The 18,284-nt window shown below is 42.2% G+C and overlaps 1 protein-coding gene across 15 annotated transcripts in view; it reads right to left on the bottom strand.

The window, feature by feature from the left end:
• Window positions 1–18,284, bottom strand: part of LOC310767168 (uncharacterized protein) — a 393,524-nt gene that overhangs the window by 105,633 nt on the left and 269,607 nt on the right. For 14 of the 15 annotated variants that reach the window (XR_014550646.1, XR_014550647.1, XR_014550648.1 and 11 more), the window contains one exon: window positions 17,325–17,424. Coding sequence is in view for 2 of the 15 variants with exons in the window: in XM_083624130.1 (XP_083480256.1) it covers window positions 17,325–17,424 (100 nt within the window). In the remaining 13 variants the exon portion in view is untranslated. Of the gene's footprint in view, window positions 1–10,302; window positions 12,286–17,324; window positions 17,425–18,284 lie in introns of those variants that run through there. The other variant, XR_014550658.1, reaches the window with a different exon arrangement.

Raw genomic sequence — 18,284 nt, 5'->3', positions numbered from 1 at the left:
ATCTGCAGTCTTTTGGTTTTTTTGGGAGGGGGATTAACATTTCGCAGGAATTGCCATTCACATTTGTAAAGAAAGCCTTGAAAAGCCAGCTCAAGTGTCAGTAATGGAAACATTTGAGCATGGTGACTGTTTGCAAAAGTTAGTTTACTAACAAATACTGGTTTTCAAAGAGCGGCAATTTATTGCACATTTTATTTCCTCTTCTTGTTCTTGAAAAGTAGCCACTTGCATGAGCCCAATGTAAATCATACTGGGCTTCAGACACTGTGGTTCAATTCACGGGGCAAGTGGCAGAGCAGGAAAACATGGGCAAAAGCTTTTCCTGCTAGTTTAAAAGCATTTTAAGCATTTCTAAAAACCCACTAAATATCGCCCCATTTTTATTTATTTCTTATTATTTTTTTTTATTTTTGCAATGAGATTTCACCACCAGAATTTCCAAGACTGAAATATGAGGGAGTGGGACCATTGCTCAGTAGATGAACATATATACTTTGAAACTCTGGCATCTCCAAGGACCGAACCCAGTCTGAAAGGATGGAAAGCAACTGCCTATCCATGCTAGATGGATGTTCCATGCTAGATGGAACAAGAATGGACTGATCTGAATTAAAGCAACTTTCCAAGCTTGATAAGATTTTGCATTCACCCTGTAGAAAAGATAATTTAAATGTCCACATACCTAAGCTTTAAGTTATTATCCATTCCATTGCAATGTCAACAGATGTCCCTTGTTTTCAAAGAGGTCTTCTATTTTAAAAGCCTATTCCTTGATCAGGAACATTACAGAGGCTTCAAAAGCAATGTACCCTTTACTTTACTTCAACACACTGGAGTTCCATATTTGTCACATTTATGGACTAACTTTCCTTTTCCACAGTGAAACACAAGATCCTATTTAAATGACACAGGTTTTCTTAGATAGTGGGCCTAAGGAAAATCAAATATATATTTCCTACAACTTTACTATATAAAGCACTGTCATCCCCAGCTAACAAAAGCCAGACACAAACAAGGAGCTCCTGAGAAGACTCTGGTACCTCTCAAAGGAGTTTATTTTATATATATATAATAATATTTATTAAAATTTCAGAGGAAATACAAAAATATGAAAAGGAAAAAAAGGAAAAAAAGAAGACAAAAAAAGAAGACAAAAAGATACAAAATACAGAAAAATAAAAATAAAAATAGTTAAAAACAAATCAGTCATTCCATATCCTATCTTTCATCTACCTATTTCCCTGACTTCCTCACACCTCCCTTTTTTGTATCCTGATTCAGTCATTGTTTCAGCAAATCCTTTCTATATTTTAGCTCATAACCAATTAATTAACTCTATACATCCTATCCATCTTTCACCATATTCTGATGTTCAATTTACCTTACTTAATTTAACCTTATCTTACCATAAAATACCTTAACCTTCTCTTACCATAAAATACCGTAAAATACCTTAAAACTTAAAAACTTAATACTTATTTATCCTTATATCATTTCTGCTGAAGCCAGACAATTTCATTCCAACATTCTCCCTAATATTCATTAATTTTACGCTAATTTCCAAAATAAAAATTTTTCTTTATAGACTCTTCCAGTTTTCATCCAACGTCCCTTCTTCCTGGTCTCGGGTTGTGTCAGTCCTTCTTATCCATTCCATCTAGTCCATCAACCTGGTAGTCTGATATCCAAGGCTCTTAAGTCTCCTCCATGCCCCTTCTGCAGATCTTTTTCTTCTTGTTTATACTTGCACTTTTCCTTGTCTTTTGTTGGTCTCTTTCTTAGTTTCTTTCCTTTCTCCTTAGGGAGTAGGTCTCCGGGGAATTTCCATCCATACTCATGTCCATCTCCCCACATCAAACCAGCCCATTCCCCACAGTCCCACTCCCCACAGTCATCAATATAATCCAAAAGATCTTTAACAGCATATTTCAAAATCTCTCCAAAGTTGAGATCCTCCTCAGCTCCAGACTCCCTCAGGCCTAATTCAAGTTCATTCTTCCAAAACAGCAGCTTATACTCCTGCAGGGCCTCGGGTCTCACCATTTGTGTTGCTTGAGGTAGCACTGTAGCTTCCTCCATTATTATCTGCCCTTGCATTTGCCCAGTCGAACCAGTTTCCTGGGTTGGTCCCTGTATAATTTCTATGTCAATATTCCCTATTTGTCCACATTCACTAGTTGCAACAGTCATCAAATCCAACTTCTCATTCATCAAATCCACCTTCTCATGCAACTGCTCCAACAAAGCACTTGTCTTGCAAAAAGCAAGCACCAGGACTTCTTCCAAACACATTTTTATTCAAGGTCACAGTCTGGTCCCACGATGTTAATCTCGCAGCTGTGAAATCCCCAAGTAAACTGCAGCAACAATTTGACAAGCTCCCTCTAGAGGATACAATTTCTATTTCTGTCCATCTTTTAAAATCATGTCCAACAAAAGAAAGTTACTTTCAGTTTTCAAATATTTTGTTTCTTTAGAATGCAACAGACAGCATTGGAATCAATTTGTTTCTCTTTTTTCTTGCTATCTGTCAAAATGTTCCATTCACAGTCAATGAACGTCTCCGATAATTTCTGTCTCTGGCACCCCGTTCCCAGGTTTGAGACGGTGGATAATAAGCAAAATAAATAGAAACTACCCACACATATACTGGAAATGCCAGAAAGAGAGAAAGGGTCACTATCATATATGGCAGCAATTCCAGTTACCAAGGATATAGAGTAGAGTAGACCACCAATTTACGCACATGTAACTTGTGCACATTCAGCTTTACACACATGGCAAAAATAAAAAATAAAGGGGGAGGGTGTTGGGGGGGGGACTTTGACAATACCACCCACTATTGCACCAAATGTGTTTTGGCTATGCATGATTTTGGCTTTATGTGTTATCCTTGAAATGTAACCACCGCATAAGTTGTGGGTATATTGTACTGGAAAAAGATAAATTACCTAATATCAAAAATTCTAGGTTATAAGGTTGCATTAGACCCAGTACAGTTGTACCTTGATCTCGAATGCCTTGGTACTCGAACGTTTTGGCTCCCGAACGCCGCAAACCTGGACATGAGTGTTCCGGTTTGCAAACGTTCTTTGGAACCCGAATGTCCAATGTGGCTTCCATGGCTTCCGATTGGCTGCAGGAGCTTCCAGCAGCCAACTGGAAGCTGTGTTTTGGTTTCCGAATGTTTTGGAAGTCGAATGGATTTCCATAACAGATTCCCTTCAACTTCCAAAGTACGACTGCATTCTCTCTCATTCATTCATTTTCTCTCTCTCTCAAACTATATGGATAGTGCTGTAAAGGCAGGAACATAAATTGTTAACTTCCTACCTGCCTAGCAAGCCAATGCAAATCCTAAACACTAGTCTAGCGTGTCAAGCGAAAAGGCCTTCTCCTTCTGCACCTGATGCATCTTCTAAACACTCAGCAAGACCATTATTCAAAACTGTTGTAGACCTAAGAATCTGAATCACTTTTTAGTAGATACTGTATATGTGTGCACATATGTGCATACATGCGTACACATATACACATGCCAGTTACTGAGAAATTACTTCCCTTTTTTGAAGTGTGAATTCTAAAACCAGGTTCAGCCAGCAGAAACTGTACACGCAATAGGGATTTTTCTAAAATGGCAGTCCAGCAAGAAGAGCAACATGTTTAAACATACCACAGCAGGTTCGATTTATGTAAACATTTATGTAATAGTTTAACCATTTAACATCTCCTCGGTTGGAAGAAAGCCACTACAAGATTTAATAGGCCACAGGTGACAATGAGTGTTATTGGCTATTCTAGTTCTCTGTGAGGATATTCAGGAAATAGTCAGATAAGGCCATTCTGGATTTCACCAGATCATTCTTTGGTGCAAAGATGAGAGAGCTGAAAAGGCCAATCAGATTCCTTTTTCTGTGGCATAAGCCAATTTAGATAATATAGGGATGTAAATCACTGCCATGCCTTCTTCATGGCCTGGAACTGACAGTAGCAGGCGCAGAGAGCGTCTATGTGTCTGGACTGATTCACATGGTATGAAGTTCACATAATGAGCTGCTGCCACAGCAGACTGACTCCAGGAGTATTTGCACCACTTCTGCTCCCCACCCCTAGACATTTCCCAGGAGAAACTGGCACTCTTCACTCCACATCCTGGGAGGCGAAAGCCGCTATTGGGAAAGGGCGGTGTTACAAAGATAATTAGATGTTACACACGTACGTGTTTCGTTTTACAAATATTTGCACTGTTTTTTAAATCACTTGGAAGAAATACTGAGCGACTGACGATGGGCAGATCAATGCCAAATAGGGCCACTGGGTAGGAAAGTGGCAGATTTTTTTAAACCCAAAAGGGGTGTCTTTCTTTTTTCTTTCACCCTAGCAGATTTCAATTTTGAAACATAATCCCCATTGATATCAAGGTGGGGCAGATGATGGGCCCAATCATGGGGCCTCAGGTGACCAATGGGGTTTTGGATCCGCAGGATCCAAAGCCTTCTGTCCTGTTTCTGTCCCACAGTAGGAATGCCCTGTTTTGGTGCTGGACGACAGCTAGCACCACCAAAGCACACCAACAGTGGTAGATCCATGCTCATGGGAGCTTTCCTTGGCTGTAGTAGGAGTCTCTGCAATGGGTGTTTTCCTCTCAACAGGTGAGGCTTCTTTCTGTTGGTGGAGGAACATCTCCCTCCCATTCAAACCTTCCTCCAGGCAGCATCTCTGTGGATTATAATTGTTCTGTTACTGACTAAATAACAGAGGGATAGGAAGACAAAAATCATCTCCTTCTATTTTGTACATCAATACTATTTTGTACTGGTCTCCTTCCATTTTTTGATTTAGCCTATGGGAGGGGGAACGATAAGATGAAAAGTAATGTAATGGAAGAAACCTGCTTTATTTCAGTGAGAAATCTCAGAACCCAAGATGGTTTTCCCAGTATGGGCGATTTAAGCACCTCGACCTCTTTAGATAATGCATCAAAAATGAGACTGTGCATACAGTGGTACCTCGGGTTACAGATGCTTCAGGTTACAGACGCTTCAGATTACAGACTCCGCTAACCCAGAAATAGCACCTCAGTTTAAGAACTTTACTTCAGGATGAGAACAGAAATTACGCAGCGCGGCGGCAGCGGGAGGCCCCATTAGCTAAAGTGGTGCCTCAGGTTAAGAACAGTTTCAGGTTAAGAACGGACCTCCAGAACAAATTAAGTTCTCAACCCAAGGTACCACTGTATAAGCTTGGAATGGCAAGCGCTGGGTGCATGTAAGCATCTCTGCCCCTGGAAACTTAGTGGTGCAAAAAGAAAAGAAAAAGAAGTGGCCCACATACTGAGAGCTATTTTTGTACCATTGCTTCATAATGCTAGTGCCTAATATTAAGAAAACTTTGGGTGCTGAGCCTTTGAACTATATGTTTAAAAAAAATTTTTTTGTATTGGATAAACCTATTTTATAATGCCACCGTGCTTCCATTTATTGTTTGCTTTCATTTTCATTTAGAGTGCTGGCTTAAGAGAAAAGAAGCCTCTAATTCTTTTCCTCTTTAAGAGAGACTGTCAAGAAAAACCTAGAGCAAAAGGAACACTTTATTGTTTTCAGGGGTTACAGTAATTTAGTTTTCTATAAAAGCAAAGCCAGAGGGGAGAGGGAGGCAAATCATGCTACAAATAGAAGGCCATGTTCTTATCAAGAAGATGTTTGGCTCTTTCATACCTATAGTAATATTTTACTTCCCAATTCCTTCATTTCCCCCCCTTCATTTTAAAAGCACTGAATTTAGTGAGTGTTTCTTTTTCAAAGCAGCTCCCCACCCCCCACCCCCGAAATTGCTATATGATCAGTATTAAGATCCCTTAAATTGTCTTTCCAGTCGACAGAAACTGCTACAATCCCGATGAAAAATCAGGATCCCCTAATAAATTTACTCTTATTTGAAAACATTCAAATAAAGACAAGAAGAAAAACACACATTCCAAGTTCTCATTGCATCCATCATAAAAATGTATGAGAGCTGTATGCTCCAGCTGAATCAGCAAGGGCCAAATAAAACCTATTAAAAAAACACATTTCTGTGAATGTGTGTTCTTTTGCTTAAAAATATGGGAGGCAGAGAGAAATCCCCTAGTATACATCACTTTCCCCCTCCATTTTCCGTCTGATGTAATTTGCAGCACTGCAAGCAAGTTACTGCTCCAACACTATGGTGTAACTAAGTTTATTGGTTGTTATTATTACATACACTGGAGGACAGTAGAAGTTTTATTGTGGATTTCCAGCCATCCATTTCTCCAGTTTGTTTCATAATTAGCTAGTTCAGGGATATAAAAAGGCCATTAAGGAACAAGAGTGCGTACATTTTTGCTCCAAATACAATGGATTGATCCTTGATCCCATTGTTTTCCTCCATGGCCCCTGAGTTTCACAGTCACTTCTGACTTTTCTCCTCGCATATAGGGATGAATCACCGACCACTAACATTGTGTTCTTCCACTCAGGACATGGGGAGAATTCCAGGAAGAATAGCCACAGGCAGGTGAAAACTTGCTGGCTACTTGGCTAGTCTGCAGGACCACAAGCAATGCTAGTAATAGAGGAAAAGGCACTTTACAACTCGTGGAAATTGCACAAACTGTTAAAAAGGAAGTGAGGGTGGCCTCGGGGGGAGGGGATGCTGCAGCAGGGACAAAGCCAATTACAGATCCACTTTAGATTGGTGTACGCTCCTATCAGAAACTGTTTGTGGCCTTTCATGCACCACATAATTGGCCACTGATGAGGCCAACATTGAGACCTAGATCCAACAGCATATATGTTGGGGGTGACTGAGTTGTGGACTGCAACTCCCGTCATACCTAACTGCTGGCCGAGTTGGCTGAGGCTGATGGGAGTTGTAGTCCAGGTTAGCCAGCCCTGGTGCATATAGTTTCCGTCCTATTTTTTTTGTCCTGGTCATATCAAATCTATGTCTTACTTTGCATTATGTTGAAAGCTTTTTGTTACTAATGACAAGGGCATGGCTGGGGTGACTAACCTGTGGCCCTCCAGATGTTGCCAAGCTGCTGCTCCCATCAGTCTCAGGCAGCTTAGCCAATAGCCAAGGACAATATAAGTTCAGCAACATCTAGAGCAGCAGTTCTCAACCTGTGGGTCCCCAGATGTTGTTGGACTACAACTCCCATCATCCCTGAGCTCTGACCTTGCTAGCTAGGGGTGATGGGAGTTGTAGTTCAACAACACCTGGGGACCCAAGGTTGAGAAAGGCTGATCTAGAGGGTCATATATTGTCTGCCTCTGCAAGAAAAGGTAATAGCAATAGATTGGGAATCTAGATTAAGGAGATGAGCAAAGATTAACATTGCCTCCAGAGTTCCTTGCATGATGGTGTATCAAAAACCTTCCGAATTCAAATCAACTTCCATTGCATTATTCAGACAAATGTATACATTTGTGCAATTTGTAAAATTCAAATGAATGTGCACACACCACTTTTTCTGTTTAGAGAATTGCCATTCCTTTCTCAGTGATGCCTAAGATGATAAATGGATGCTTTCTGTGTATTTTACAGATCTTACATAATCAGTAGTGGTAACAAAGGTAAGATCTGTGATTACACCCAAGCAGTATTGACTTGGGTGTTTTATTTGCCCTTGCAGGGAGCTTGGAATTGTCACCAAAAAGTCAGAGCTGAACTGGGGTGGGGGAGAGACACATTGAAAGAAGAAGACATGTGCTCAATCCCAGCCCCCCCCCCAAATGTCTTTGACACAGAGCATTTAAAGATATACTTAAATCGAGGGACAGGGAAAATACAGTGGTACCTCGGGTTACATACGTTTCAGGTTACATACACTTCAGGTTACAGACTCTACTAACCCAGAAATAGTACCTCGGGTTAAGAACTTTGCTTCAGGATGAGAACAGAAATCGCGCGGCGGTGGCATGGCAGCAGCAGGAGGCCACATTAGCTAAAGTGGTACCTCAGGTTAAGAACAGTTTCAGGTTAAGAACGGACCTCCAGAACAAATTAAGTTCTTAACCTGAGGTACCATTGTATTGTCAAATTGGTTGGAGGAGATTGAGGAAGCCTCTTCAATATAAGAATGCAATACGGCAAGTAATTTCTCACATCCAGCATTGCAGAAATCCCTGTATGTGTCTTTCTGCATTAGGGTTGTGGGAACTGATCTCTGTTTATGAACGAATGGAGACAGCTCCAAAAATTGCCCAGGATTTATACCATGTAGCAAATGCCAGTATACATGGCTTCCTTTGAAACTCAGTATCCTACCTATTATTTTGTGTCTTAACAATAAAGGAGTCTATAGCTGCACAGAGGAAGGGGTGAAAAAGCTTGCTTCAGAAAAGCGCTATGTAAATCAGAAGAGAAAGCAGTCAGCCCATACGAAACAATCTGTGATGTCAAATGGCCCTTTCCCCCATAACATAATTTCAAGAATTAAAACAGTACAAGATATGCCTCCCCTTGGATAGGAAAATGGGTCAAAGAATACACAGTATTTTGTTCCTTTTCTCTGCTTCCAGAAGGAGAAATAAGGGAGATAAATCTACATAATGCTGAGCTGAATCTCTTTAATTCCAGTCAGCTTTTATCATTCAATCATAGGCTGCATGTGGAAAAATTCATGCTAATTCCCCCTAGCAACAGCCTCAGCCTATCAGGACGCTCCATGCACCATGCAGCTGCCAGCCAGCCAGCAAGAATCACTCTAAGTAGGTCAGGCCTGTATTTCTAAAAATGCCACGGTCTAGTAACCCCACTGTCCCGTCTGTCAGCCCTGCCCCATAATAACCTCAATTGCTTGGCGACACAATGACATACTACGCTGTTAGAGCGCAATCAAATCAGGCTGCATTATTCTGCTGCAAGCATGGCTGCTGGATGGAGGACCCTTTGAAGGGCAGCATTAATCAGGCAGCCATTCACGTCCGCTAACGTTTTCACTCTGGAGATGGGTCCTGCATTAATGACCAGCTGTTTGAACTTACACACACGCAAGCCAAATGAAATCCTTCCAGCCTGTTTGGTGCACAGAACAGCACTATTCTGGGTCCAGGCATGGTATACACGTTGCCCAAATCCAAAATGCGGGGCTGGGAGAATGACGGCTTTTGTAAACTTCCAAGTAATTAAAGGACATTTAAACGGCACTACATGCAGCAACAAAAGAGCTATTGGCTTCATGTTAACACACAGCCCTGCCCTCCGAACAAAATGCGCATTTTTTCCCAGCCCAAAATATAACATGTTTGCACAATGCAGTCTATTTTGGGCATATTATTAAGGCGAGCTAAATAAACAAGAGCTGAACTGAGGCTGACTTCTGCAGGGAATCTGGGAAACCAGAAGAGGCTCCGAGCAATTTGGGCAGCGCAGAACAGGAGGGGAGAAACACAAACCGCACGTTGCAAAGGCTTGCAGATAAAAGCCAGGAAAGTGCTGCGTAAAAGGCGTCTGCAAAAGGCCAATCACGGACGAGGCACCTCCCATGTCCCCCTCACTGCTTGCATGCGGCAGGACTGCAAATGCATACCCAAAGCACTCAGGCTCAGCTCCCGAAATGTTCCCGAAGAAGCTCTTTTTCCCCCCAGGATCTGCTTTGGATTTAAAAAATGCTGTACCAAATTTGACACATTTGAAAGAAAACACACCCTTTGAAATAGAAAAGGCTGATTAAAAGCCATCTCACATTACTTGTGAAGCATATTTGAAAAGCCCAGCAAAACTCAAATCTACAGTAACGGTGCGCTTTCTCTGCCATAGCCTTTCAGTGAAAGCATCACACATCTGCATTTGTTGTTTTCTCCTTTTTGGCAACTGTGGTGCAATCATGTCAGCCAGCTGCGTGAGTTAGATGAAGCCTGCATAAAAAGCAAAGGCATTTGTTACGGGCAACCAGTGCGTTTTTTAAAAGGTTCGCACTCTATACTCTGCAAATCTCTCCCCACAGCCTGCTTCTGCAGAAAACTTGACAACTGAGCTCTCAACTATGCAGAACTCAGCAAGACCCAAAACATGTGATCCCATCCATATTTGATTTATGAACACAGCACATTCATTAATCCATCTGCCCTTGTTTGAACCAGGGCTGATAACTAGGTTGTGACTATCTTCCTCACTTTGTGGCATGCATCACAGTTATTCTTGGAAAGATATGGTCGCTGACGTAACCATGAACTGCTAATTACAAGCTGCTGACATTTTGCTCGTCTATGCAGCTTTGTACGATTTACACAAGTCCCTCCCTCCCTCCCCCTCCCTCTCTTCCGCTTTCCACCCCCATCTCTCTCTCCGTTTAAAATGTCTGAGCTGCAACCACAATATCTGAAGAAGAGGTGTAGCTCCCCTGCAGAGCAAAAGGTATTTTCCTAAGCCAGATTTTGCCCCTTTAAAACAAGCAGAAAACTACATTTCTCCAACAGCTGGCTAAGATATTACTGAGCAAACAGTACACTCATCAGCAAAAAAATCCTGCAAGGTATAGACAGGAGCCTTAGAGAACGACTACTGAAAAACTCCTTTGGATACACATGAAGAAAAATTATGGTCTCTGAATTTAAACACCCACACATACACAAAGTAGGCAGCTGCCGAAGAGTCTGCCAAGCTTCTCCTATCTGTCTACAGCATTTGTTTCCTTTCACTTCATTTGGCCCATTACACAGATATGACCACCTTTAGTTATTATTCAGAAGCAGTTACCATATTAAGTATATTATAGCAAGTTCAGCTGCTCTTAAAAACATCAACAACACTGTTCTTACCTCACTGCCTCCCACCCCAGCAAAACAAGAAATAGGACTTGCCAGTGAGCATTTCAGAGCAAATCTTTGCCAAAATTGAGCACTGCGCTTTTTCAGTGGGACTCCGGAGTCCCCCTCCCCAGCTTTGTTTTGTTTTTTTTAATTACAGGCTGACTTTGAAATGCATTAAAAATGTAAATACGTTGCCGATTTTCATTTCGGCTGCACATTGAGCCATCTGAAAATGAGGAGTTGCCAGCTGGGCTTCCAAAGTCATCTGGGATAATTTATTTTGATTAGACTGACCACACGTCTATTTACAGTATAGAATTTTTTCACTAGACTGAGTACAGCTGTGTTTATAAAGATTGTAAAGATGAAGCAAATAAAATAATCCCACTGTTCTTCCCTGTAACATATAGAAGATTCAAGGCTTCAAGGTGTTAAAGGGGAGAGGAGAGAGAGAGAGAGAGAGAGAGAGAGAGAGAGAGAGAGAGAGAGAGAGAGAATTTTCAGAATCTCGCCTCCAAATATGTCTTTTTCAAACAAGCTGACTGCTTATTGCCGAAAAGAACACGTATAAAGGAGGTAGTTGAAAATATGCACCATAACCAAGCCTGACCCAGCAGCCTGAAAGGCTTCCTATGCATTTTCAAGTCAGAAAGCTGCCTTTCCCTCAATGCACATATGTACAAACACAGACACACATACAACATACACTGCACACTTCTCCTTTCCCCCACAAGGTGCTCATGTCTTTTCAGCCACCTACACCTTTTGTTTCCTCCATAACCGCATTAGGGAGTGTTCAGACTACAATTTAGAGTCCCTCTATCCAGATATGGGTTCTGTAAATTATGCCATCATCATCATCATTGCAGAAATGAGCAGACACGATCAAACGGCATGCCGTCTCCTCTTCCTCCTTTTCATTTGCTGGCTTGCTCCCTTCCACTCTTTTCCTCCCATGGCTATGCTCTGACAGGCTCACGTATCAGATACTTTATTTATCCATCTCCAGCACAGCTCCTCTGAGGTGAAGCACGGCATCGCCATGGCTTTCCCCATAATAATCCCTTCGAACAGCAGTGCCCGGGATTCTTCTTCTTGATGCCCTTGCCATACGTACAGGATCGCTGCCGATGCCCTTGCTGTAAACACCGGATTACCTGGCATCGTATCTCTTTGACTCACATTTTTCACCCTTTAGGGTGGGGGTGGGGGAATAAAAACCCAGAATCGCACATTTCTTCTCTTCCAGCAGGAACAGAATGCACTGCCCAGATTTTCCTCGCATCTTGCCGAGAATGTGCCGACGAGAGATTCTCCCGTAGTGCAAGCCAGGTTGAAACGCAGGAAGGCAGGCAGGCAGGAGCAAGCCCAACAGCAGCAGCCGCAGCAACAGCAGCAATAGCAGCCACCCAGGTAAATGGGGGGAGCAGGATATGCCGAAAGTGGTACAGCGTCATCGCTCTGAGAGAAGACGAAATCGCTCCTTCCAAACAGCACGGCTCGAATCCTGCAGGAAGTAAAGAGCAGGAGTTCCCCCCCGCAACGCAATCCCACCCAGCCCCAAAATGGAGAGAGTTAAAATCATCGTTTAAAAAAAAAATCAAGCCACTAAAATAACACACAACTTTATTTCTGCCGTTTTGGATTTGGATATCTGCGCTGTTGAATATTACTGCCCAGGAGTGCAGAGTCACGAGAGCTCTCTTTCCCCAAACTGCAAGAAGCCGAGCATCGCGTGAGGAGACACATGATGCGCTGGCAGACGGACGCTGATGTGGCCAACTAGTTCAGGGAAACAAGAGCAACATCGGCAAATAATCGTCTTGAGCCAACAAATGCTGCTCTCAGGTAGCTGCGGTGCAGTTTCCTTTCGGAAAATACAATCTGTGTACATACGCTTCTGCACACAGCATCGTATCTGCGCCTATGTGCGTGCATGCTACTGTGAAGAGACGCCGAGGATGCTGTTCCACAGACACTAGCTGGATGGCAGCAATATTACTTCTTGGCTGCGTTATTCCAAGCTGATTCCACTTAAGTGAATTCCTGAAAAGCATGCTCCACGTCTCTGTAGCCTGGACTGGCGGGGGGAGGGGGAGAGATCCCCAATGGCTTTATCTCTCCCAGCAATCTCTATTTGAAACTGCATCCTGAATAATTTATTTCTGGCAAATAATATGTTCACCTAGGATGTTCTCTTTCCCCTGTTACCATCACATGCCGGATTCATTATGCAGGTAAAGCGTGTCCTGCTGCAGTCAGGGAAAAAGAAGGAGCGTTAATCATTTTCCCCAGGTGCTGGGTTTACCAGAGACACAAACAATCTGGGCCAAGATGCTTCTGCTTTATTGTGCATAAAGTAGGTTTTGCTCACATGTGACTGCCAAACAGCAAATATGTTTGTTGATGTTATACGGTGTGTGTGTGCGTGCATGTGCAGAAATATGTGAGCACACACGTTTGAAAGGGAAAGAACAACAGAGTGTGAATATTTGTGTGTGTGTGTGTGTGTGTGTGTGTGTGTGTGTGTGTGTTAGTTATAAATATAATTTTGAAGGCAAAACAGGAAGAAAATCACCCTTACAGTTTTGTTCCTGCACGCATGGCATGTCACTGTATTTCCTTAATTAATGCAGTTAATAAACACTGTACGTTCCTTAAACGGCCAGTTAAACCCCTGAGAATTCTCTCTATGGCTTGCTCTCAAGTCTCCAATAGGTTAATGGTCCCCCTCTGTGTTCCCTCTTGCCTGCAGATGTCTGGTAATGAGGGAATAGTCAGCTGGCCAAAAAGGGGTGGGGAGACCTGTAGGCATAACTATCATCAGACAAACCGTTAACAATTCTGAGGCTTGTGTTGCTCCAATATTGGTGCAAAATGACAGAATAGGAGGCGACATGTCTTCCATGCCCTTTGTTTGCTTATCTGTGGCAATGCCCTTGCACCGCTGCTTCTATATATCCCTGGAATCTAACTGGAAGCTGTGCTTGGATGAGACAATGGCTTCCCAATGTGGGTGGCTGCATTGTACAGTAGCCTGGTACAAGTTCTGGCATTTGTATGATACTACTCAAACGTAGATCGATGTATTAGCAACGTACACGTCACTTGGGATAAGGAAAAGAGGTGAGCAAAGCACAGAGAGAAAACTACTCTGGTAAAAAGCAGATGGAAAACGGGGTGGGGAGGCAAGCAGCCCCAAACAGCAAATGCTTCTTTTCATTGGTTCTCGGGTGAAAGAGGATGCTCACTGGGCAAGTCCTGGGGGGCCCAAAGGACCACTACACAGATACAAACATGATCCAAATGCAAAACCAGTTTGCATACTGCAGGCTATAGCCTTGGACACAGGGAAAAGAAGAAAAGAGTCCCAAAAGGTGATTTCTATGGAGATCCCCCACACTGCATACTGTTGAATATAAACTGCACATCTAGGCTCAGAAATAATATATGCTATAATACGCAAAGAGGCCTAGAGAACACTGGCTTGTCTAATGCTGGTACTTGTTATGGTTTGAAGTGGCACTGGAAATCATGGCTTTGGCAATTTTGATACATCAGCTCAGTCTGTCTTAAGAAATCAGTGTTGTTTTATTTATTAAGTTGCAGGTTGTCTTGCTCTATTTAAAAAAAAAAAATTGCACCCATACCGAATTTCAGTAATCTGTAAATGCATTTAAATGTAATTGATCAACTTTCAAAGAGTATCAGATAAGTGTCAGTGTACATCCCAACACTCTTAACATTCCAATTTTTAAATGCCTGTTAAATCAACACCTGCAATCTATATAATCGCTATCTCTATATGTGAAATCAGAGCCAGCTTTGGAGACTCTCTTGTGTCATCAACTTTTGTATGAGTAAGGTAACAAATTCCAGCACACAGCAAAGTAGAAATTCAGAGAAGAAATGGCTATTCCCAATTATTTCCCAAATCAAATAAACGAAACAAAGGGACAAGGAGGTAAAACACAGACTGCTATTTTAAAACATCAGTAGCCTTTGGCCAGTTGACTGAAATGAGTCCTCGATGGCTAAGCCAATGGCTCTATTAAAAAAAAGATGTGATGGAATGCTCATGAACACTCCAAATGCTCAGAAGCTTTTAAAAGACATCTCAGCATACAAGGCCTAAGGAGAGATGGGACTGGGTGCCAATGGTGAGAATTGGTACAAGCAGAGAAGGGTTTAGGTGGCACTATTAAAGTATTGGTCAACTGTTATGACTTTACGAGAAAAAACATCTCTCTCAATAAACTTACAGGAACTGTGAGGGAAATAATATTTTTGAACAGGCTGTGAACTTTGATATATTGACTTCAGGAAAAAAAATCTGAAGCATGTCACTAAGCCTGTCCTGATGGGAAAGAGTAGAGTCACTATTCAGCTCACGCTCCCTTGAAAAGTTCATGAAGCTCAGCACATCTAGCCCTTTCCAGTGAACCGTCTCCTTTCCCTGTAGACTCTAGAGAGAAGTCTGTGGTTACTTGAGGTTTTAACCCCAAACCAGACAGAACTCTTTATTTTTCACTCAACATGAAACCTCAAAGTGAAACCTAGGGGTGCGAAGCCTGTGGATTGAAACCAAAACAAACATTTGTCAACTCTTACATAAATAGAAACCCAAGAGTTGCACATAGCTCCAGCAATGACCCCAAGTTGGATGTTGGCCAATAAAGCAAAACAAACATCCCTAACTTTGGTGTGACTTGCCAAGGGCTATTTAGTGGCTTCAGGCTCATCTGAATGCCATCCCTTTGGTTGCACATCCCTTTGATTGCATATTTTATTCTCCCTGCTTCTTTATCAATACACTTGCATCAGCAAAGGCCTCTCAGCACAAGTTTGCTCAGGGTTGGATTCCAGAAATATGCACACCATCACAATTCTAAGGTCAAAGGAACAACAGTTCTCATGAGCCTCTGCAATGGATTACAAAATATGGTACACAGATCAAAGTACTGACACTAAACTTGTCTCTGTGATGGCACCTGGACCAAGCCATTTCCTATCCTTCTTTTAATGCTACCACTTCACAGTGCTCTGATGCACCACAGCTATGAACCACAGCTATTGGAAGCAAACCTTTTCCCCTGTTTGCTCGTTTTCTATGTAAAGTGAGAATCTATTGCCAGTGCCATTTTTCTAGAAAAAGAGGTGATGGAACTCACCATGAACGTCTCTCTTGTTCTCTTATAATGGCAATAGCGCCCACCTGAGAGGTGCTAGAACTGAGTTCTGGTGAGTACCAGCTGGGGGAAGCTCTGTCTATTACTATATTTTGGGTATGGTGGAACTCTCAACCATGTGACCCCCCCCCCTGCAATCTGAACCGGTAGAGTCCAAATAGGCTCATCACCTGTCTTCATGACAACAGGGCTTAACTGAGAATTTTTAGAACATATTTAAGATTCAGGATGGGCTATTTGGTGCTGTTCATATGAATTTTGAATGAAAACCTGCTATTATGTCCTACTTGCTTTTTAAACTGACATGCTCTGTGTATAAAGTATAGCTACCGTAAGAATCATAATAGAGAGTTGACACAATCATGCAACGTTTGCGTGTGTGTGTGTGATGAATTGCACATAACGAGAACAGCAAAAGTATTATCTATGATCAGTAAACAGTCCCTTCATAAAAGGTCACATTTTTTCAGTTTTTTAATTTGTATACCTCTCTGTACCTGTAGATCTTAGCGCTGTTCACAACATAAAACTACATTACTCTCCATTTGGTAACTTGTAGTATTACAAAGCATGCAGCCTTGGGTGCAATAAGCTTACCTGTGTCATAAGAAGAAGAGCTGATATCAAGATAACAATGGAGAACAATCTTTGGACAAGAAAGCAAGCTAAGCTGTGGACTGCAAGCTTTTCAAAATATGGGCTCTGGAAGTGAATATTCTCTGTGCTTATCATGCCAGGGAGGCAAGTTTAAACACGACAGGCATAACGGGACAGGAACAACATAGGTCAGGCATGGGGAACCACTGACCCACAGGCCAGATTAGGTCCAGTAAGTTCCCTAATTTGGCTTTTGAGACTGTTTCCTTCCAAACCACAACCAGTTGTCCCACACCTGACATAATATGCAATGGCAGGTAAGGGGCAGGTGAGGATGTGGCTGTAAAGCAGCCACTGGCAGATTAAAGATTAAAGTGCACTGCTGGTTGTTCCTCACTGACAGCACTGCTCAGCTGACAGGAAACCCTTGCAAGTGCAGTTTGTGTTCAAACCATGCCTGCAAAGTGACAAGCTTCCTCTGCAGGTTGGCCTTGCAGCTTTGCCCATTTGCGGAGAAAAACTGCCCATTTGCTGGTGTGGCTTTAATCCAAACTGCACCTGCAAATAGGCAACTTCAAAAGGGTTTGCTGTCAGTACTGATCAGCTGATCAGGACCCACTCACTTGCATAGCTAACTGAAAAGGGTTCCCCACTCCACCTTAGACGTATTTCTCAATGTAAGCTCAAAGGCTCCCCAAACAATCAAGAGTTACCAGCCATATCCTGAAACAAAGGTATATACAGGTTGTATAGTACAAACCTGAAAAAGAAAGTTGTGGTGAAGAGGCCTCATAGGATACAGGTCTGAGCTTCACTGTGTGATGCGCCGTCTCTAGCTGCTTGCTGAGTGCTGACTTCTCCTGTAGAAAAATGTACAAACAAGAATTATATAGCCAAATGGCTTGATGCTGGATGCACCGACTTTGCAGCTGAACCAGGTCATAGCCTAATGAAGTGTTAATATTTCATCTTGGGCAACAGTCCAATTTTCCTTTGTTAGTTTAGGACTGGGTCCTTATATGGAATACATTGCACAGGTTCAAATGCAAGAGCAATGTTTTTTCACACCTGCCAGACGCTTCACCTTAGACTTTGGGAGTACGGTCAGGAAGTCAGCTTTTCCACCCTTGTTACTGTAAACAAAGAGTGCTTGGCAGACATCCAAGTGTTACAAGTGGGAATGGTCTGAGCAGTAATAAACAAGAGCTGAATCCAGAAATAAAAGAAAGGCTAAACATTCAGATGACCATAAGCCAAAAATAAAAAATAAAAATCAATTTATTTGCAGCAAAAGCCACTTATTTTTGTGAGTTAAACCTGTGAAAATTATAAACGTTTCAGAAAGGACGCAGTAGTTGGTTTAGGAACACCCCATGGCTGTAGCATTATTGAAGCTAAGCAAGTATGAACTTGGCCATGAATACGAAATCACTGGAAACCCCATATAAGTGTAGGATTTTTTAAAAACTAAACAACAACAACTTTGGGGCAGGATCCATGGATCCTATTGAACTGATCAATACATTATTGCTGGATAACCGAACTCTGGAAAAGAACTGAAATGGAAGCAGCAGTTACGAGTGTGGGCCTTCCTTTTAATTCTGCAACCATGGCTAAGATGTTGTAAGATGCCTGTCCCTACAATTTTTACTGCTACTTCTGAGTCTTAGGTCCAGTGGTCTTAAAATAGCAGATGGAGTTGTAAAACTCTGTTTTCAGC

The sequence above is a fragment of the Podarcis filfolensis genome (genome assembly GCF_964270895.1).
Source record: "Podarcis filfolensis genome assembly, chromosome: 7".
Lineage (NCBI taxonomy): Eukaryota > Metazoa > Chordata > Lepidosauria > Squamata > Lacertidae > Podarcis > Podarcis filfolensis.
This window is presented reverse-complemented; position numbering and strand designations above follow the sequence as displayed.